The sequence below is a fragment of the Sinocyclocheilus rhinocerous genome, unplaced genomic scaffold (assembly GCF_001515625.1).
Source record: "Sinocyclocheilus rhinocerous isolate Xijiao unplaced genomic scaffold, SAMN03320098_v1.1 scaffold50, whole genome shotgun sequence".
NCBI classification, from domain to species: Eukaryota; Metazoa; Chordata; class Actinopteri; order Cypriniformes; family Cyprinidae; genus Sinocyclocheilus; species Sinocyclocheilus rhinocerous.
The window spans coordinates 2,504,036-2,510,296 of NW_015641057.1; the positions used below are offsets into that span (position 1 = coordinate 2,504,036).

Consider the following 6,261-nt stretch of genomic DNA (forward strand, 5'->3'; position numbering starts at 1 on the left):
CACACACACACACACACACACACACACACACATATACATATATATATATATATATATATATAAGTTGGGCAATTGCAAGTCACAGTAATATTCAATAATTTTAGAAAAAAATGTTTAAAATAAATTCATATTAGATTTTTTTGTAATTATTCATGATAATGATTTTTTTTACTATTCAGACGACATCACGTTAATAATTTTATATATTGTTGGCCAATCGCAGGTCACGTTAGTATAAATTACTTTCAGTGAGACATGTTTATTGTAAATAAAAATTTTATATTTTTTTATGCACAAAAATATTTTTCTATTCAGTCCATATCACGTTAATAATTTTACATATTTCTGGCCAACTGCAGGTCACAACAAATTATTAAATAATTTCAGTGATAATTTTTTTATGTAAATTAAAAAAAAATTGCAGAATAAACAATTTTTTGTATTCAGCTCATGTCATATTAACAATTTTGCATATTGTAGGCAAATTGCAGGTCACTAATATTACTGTAAATGTTTTCAGCAATGTAAATGTAAATAAATATTTGATTATTTTATGCACAATAAAGCCCATGCCACATTAATGATTTTACATATTGCTGTCCAATTGCAGGTCAAATTTCAGCAAGAAATGTTTAATGTAAATAATGTTTTACTTTTAATAATGCACAGTTTTTACAGTGTTGCATGTGTGATGTAAAATATATCCTCTAATTATAAACAATATAAGTAATAATAATTTAAAAAATGAACTCTGTAACAATAATATAGTTTCACATATTGTGGGCCAGTATTAAATAATTTAATCTTTGAAATGTTTAATGTAAAAAATGTTTTGTTTTGTCGCATGATTTTTTTTTTACTGTGTTGCATGTGCGATGTAAAATCTGTGTATAATTATAAATATAATAATAAGTAATCAAATATTTAATCTAAAAAAATTAAACATTTGATGTTTGAAATTTCGTATAAAATAAATTGCGTAATTTCTGCACCACCAGCATAAAAAAAGAGATGCAAAAATGTTATCACATTTTTCAATTTCTTCATAAAATGTGTGTTAGTGTGTTGTGTGTGTGGTTGCCAGGGTGTTGCTATGGCTGCGTGTCACTCACGTGGTGAAGGCGGGGTTATATTTGGCCCCCAGGTAATAGGAGTACAGGTTGAACATGCCGATCATAAAGGCCACGAAGACCATGATGAAGATGACCATGAACTTGAAGATGTCCTTCACGGTTCGTCCCAGAGAGATCTGTAGCGGGCCGAAGCTCTCGTTGGCCGGCAGGATGTAGGCGATGCGAGAGAAGCTCAGGACCACGGCGATGGCATACAGACCCTCGGAGATGATCTGAGGATCCGACGGCCTCCACCTGTTCCTCGCTGCGACAGAGACACGTACAGAGAGCTTTACTGGAAATACTGCGCCGATACCACGGTACGTTCTGTAACTGGGAGCTGATTCAGATTTAAAGGAATGGTAAAGTAACGTCACGCGTGTTTGATGGTTTGAATTCAAAGAGAATCAGAGAGAGGAAGTCAAAGGCTAATGCTAATGAAGACCTTGTTCAGAGATTCTGAGTGAACACAATGAAGATCAAACACACCGTCAGCTGACTCAAAGATTTCACACACACACACACACACACACACACACTCTTTATGTATGTATTCATATATGTTGTGTGATTTCGGAGGCTGTGATATCACTTTCACACCAGCAGATAGCAGCATTGATAACACATATCAGCTTTATCATACTAGTCATACTATCTCAGAAGTATGTATTATGTATGCATGCCATACTCAAACAACCTACTACTATTTCCAAGTGTTATTTTAGTGTGTATTAATATTTTGAATTAGCTTTTATTTGTATATTTTCAGTTTCCTTTTTAACTTGTTTCAATTTTAATGTTTTTTTTTTTTTTTTTTTCATTTTTTTTTTTTTAAACTTTTTATTTTAATTTTTTTCCCAATGTTTAAACCAGCAACACGGCACATATGGGCCTTTTTTGCGGTGACCCATTTGGGTTCCATGTATGAAACCAATGTAAAGACCTTGTAGCTCATCCTCTGGTTTCAGAACAATTTTGTGTCAATAGATTTTTGCCGGTCCATTAAACAAGGGTGAAGAAGTATGAATGCCATCAGATTTTTTGAAATAGTTTAAATACCCATGTCAATGAATGCACTTTACAGGCCTTGTGACAAGCTATAAGGTGCCCATTTTTTTTTTTTTGGTGTCTCAGGGGCATAACTTGTTTCAATTTTAATGTTTTTTTTTTTTTTTTTGCATTTGTACTTTTTTAAAACATTTTATTTTAATTGTATTCAAACTGATTTTATTTTATTTAGTTGCCAAGACAACATTGCTTATTTTCATTTATTTTAACTTGATGTACTAAAATAACTAAAAATGAAATAAACATTACATTTGTAAACTTAATTTACACTTAAACTTAAATTAAAATTTAAGACAGAAATCTAAAAATGAATACAAATATAATACTACCTCAATTCTAAAACAAAATAAATGTAATGAAAATGACATCTAATATTAATATTTCATTTTATTTCAGTTTTTTTCTATTAACGAAAATGTTGATAATGGTTATTCACCAATTTTTTATATATGACAGTCAAACTTAATACAATTTTTACAATATTCTTCTATTTAATTAAAATCTGTACAATTTAAATTATTAAAGTGATATAAAAAATATAAACTGAAACTGAAATAATAAAAAAAATACAGGTATATTAAAAAAATAATAATAAGGAAAATGACAAAATAAAACGAAATTTCTTAAATGTTTAATTGAAACAAAAATTCTAAATATTAATTAAAATGTAAAATAAAAGTTTTGAATCTAACATTTATATTTTATATTATTTCAGCTTTTTTTTTAATTTAATTTATTTTTATTATTTTTTTACAAAACAAACGATTTTTAGTTGTTTTAGTTTTAGATTTGGTTTACAATAACAATATTTGATATTCCATCCAGTCTAACAAATGAACTGAACTCAATATCAAACACGATTTTTCTTTCTCTGGACTTGCTGCACACTCTGTTTCATATGCTAGGTTTGTTTGTTAATTTATTTGTTTCTTTCTTTATTTATTGGCTATGTTAGTTTAATAGTTTAATACTTAGTTACACAAAAGTTTAGGCAGTACATAAGAGTTACAGCTAATGTATTAGTGCTCAGAGCTAATACACAGCTTAAACACAGCAGTGGTCAGAGCGGTCAGATTTCAGCTGAGCTTATGATGCTAACACTCCTACAGATCGGCATCACAGCCTCTCATTAACGATTCTACCCAAAATACCTGAGCGCACAGTATGAACGCTTTCTACAGTCACATACCTCACAAAAATGTACTATGGTAAACACAATTTCAGCTAGAATTCCATAATCAGTTGTTGTATGTCAATACAACTATGCTAAACTGGTATTATCTACCATTGTCATTAACGAAAAGGTAATTATTGCAAGATTCTGACGCTTCTTGTACTGTTTGAAGAAGATCCCATATTAATGTATTACGATTTCACAGCAGTAACAGAGTGAATCACATGAAAACATGTCTAGGTCACATTCACATTCTCATTACTGTAATGTGCATAAGACAATAACAATAATATGACCAATTATTCTTACTACAAGACAGTCAAAAGTATAATACAATGTTTACATTATATATGTATTCATTCAAATATTTTATACATTTTTATATAAAATAATTCAGCAAAAATTAATTAAATTAATGTAATTAAAATAATTTGAATAATATTTCAATATTTACAGAATATATATTAAAGTTGTTATTAATATGGTGAATCAGTTTTAAATTAATTTCAATATTTTCTGTTATCATTTTAAATTTAGTTAATGTTTTAGTCATTTTGTTGTGAGGTTTTGTCATTTTTAACAGTTTTTTATTTGTCTATATGTATTTAATATGTCTTTTTATTCATTTTTATTTCCGTTTTGGTTTTAGTTATTTTAGTAAATCAAGTTAAACTAAATTAAACTGATAAAGGCTGCCTAGGCAACTAGCTGAAATAAAAAGTTTATAATTTTTTTATTTTCTTTTTTCTCTTTTCAGTTAAAAAGTAACAACAATATTCTTACTGGTCTTCATTTGAGTTTCAGTTTTAGCTTTAGTTAATTAAAGCTAAATGTGTTTTCATCATGCAAATAATGTCACACTACAAAAACATAAAGATCTTTAATGAACATAATATCTTATTTCTTATATTTGATTTTCAGGTGAAATGTGACCTTGACATGCTCCGATTTGTTCGGTATTTTTCACATATTTTTCCAGTCATCTTATGTTGGTACGGCCAAGAGTTCAGACAGAAGTGTGAGGTTCTGCAGGCATTTACACACCATATGTGAAGTAGGCGATGTCTGCAGGAAGTGATGCGCTGCTGATGTCGTGGTTGGGGACGTGCAGGTCGACGTAGAGCTGAGCTTTAGATGCCTTGAGGAACGCCATGAAACGAGCGGTGAAGGAGGCCACGAAGATCGACAGCATCCCGAAATCCAGAACATTCCACAGGTGCATCACGTACTCACGCGGCCCGTCAACCCAGATCTCCTTACACTCCAACCAGATCATGCCTGAAACACACACACACACACACACACACACACAGGTTTGTTTTTGTGAAAAGGGGGACAATAGGTTCAAATCCAGATTAAGGAAAAAAGCTTCTGATCACACTGCAAAAAACTGCTGTTCTTCCTCAGTATTTCAGTCTTGTTTTCCAGAGCAAATGTCCAAGATTCTTAAACCAAGATACAGTTGAGAAGCAAAATGACCTAAGAAGATGAAAATAGTTGTTTTATGAGAAAGTGATCGAAATGTGTTTATGATTAAAATGAGAACAAATATCTGCTGGTGGGCTCAGAAAAATCAATTTAACCCTTGTGCGTCAATTAAAAAAAGTTACACATAGGATCATAAAGGACAAAAATGTCCATGTCAAAAAAAACTGTCATAAAAATTTGAAGATTGGGAGTAGACTTAAGTTTGGTCTCATTTTAAAGAAGACCCTTGACAGATTATTGTTGAAGTTAAAAAAGTTGAAACCAAAAACGTTATAGAGGTTTAAGTTTATGAAAATGATTTATGAGCAATTTTTATATAAAATATATATTTTATAAAACATTTGGAACTCAAAAGCTGATAGAAAATCAAAGCCATAAATCTAAACAAGTTGTGTTCCAAATTTGAGGTTGATATCTCAAAAAATGAGCTTTTAGTAAGATTTTGTTTGGGTGCAGTTCCAAACTTTTCCCATTAGATTCCAGCAAAGCTCCGCTGGCATACACAGCGGTGGGATTTGTGATTCACAGTACAGTATCATTTCTCTCTCTCAAACATTACAGGTGCGCACACACAAACACACAAACATTTTATTTAGGACACACACTCTTGACATCCATACCAACACACCCACACAATTACAGCTGCATTATTTATCCAATTGACTCTATAATAGACTATAATATGCATAAGCAGAAAACAGGAATAAGCGAGTATTTGCTTTATATGCCAAACTTGAAAAAAATGGCATCATCTAGTAAAATATAGTTAAAAAAAATAATAATTTTGAAGCCTTGCCAACAGAATGAAAGCCTATTAACAAATATTGCATCATTTTATAGTAAAAAAAATAGCCCTGGGATTACAAATTGCAATTTTAATGGGCTTCAATGAGGACATTTTTGTCCTTAAGGTCCTGAGAGGAACTATTTTTTGTACCTAGTGTAAAATCGATTTATTAAAGGAAATGAGGGTGAAATATAAAAATTCCAGTGAAAATACACACCTGTGCCAAAATTTATGCTGTTGGCAATAACACAGGCAAAATTATCAAAAAAAAATTTAAATGTCCAAATCAAAAATGTCCATAAGGTCGCACAAGGGTTAATTCAAAAAGAAAACAAGTCAATTTTTTTTCACCCAACTGTCTTAGACGCAGATAAACAAAAAGATGTAAAAAAAAAAATCGACCATATAATATTTAAATTCATAATAATAAATATTATTAAAAATAATATTAAAAATCTGTTTATTTAGTAAACAAACAAACAAACAAACTATAATGAATAAACTGGGATGTTAAACCATTTGGCCCTTGTCTTAGACACAGATAAATAAAAAGATATAAAAATCCATCAGATAATATTATTTCAAAATATTAAATATATTTAAAATAATATTAAAAATCTGTCTATAAAACA

The 6,261-nt window shown here is 30.1% G+C and overlaps 1 protein-coding gene across 2 annotated transcripts in view; it reads right to left on the minus strand.

The window, feature by feature from the left end:
* trpc7b (transient receptor potential cation channel, subfamily C, member 7b) overlaps window positions 1-6,261 on the minus strand; it is a 68,376-nt gene that overhangs the window by 14,647 nt on the left and 47,468 nt on the right. For both annotated transcript variants that reach the window (XM_016570977.1, XM_016570978.1), the window contains exons 6-7: window positions 4,399-4,632; window positions 1,113-1,377 (exon numbers count right to left, since the gene is read on the minus strand). In XM_016570977.1, coding sequence (XP_016426463.1) covers window positions 1,113-1,377; window positions 4,399-4,632 — 499 coding nt within the window. The remainder of the gene's footprint in view (window positions 1-1,112; window positions 1,378-4,398; window positions 4,633-6,261) is intronic.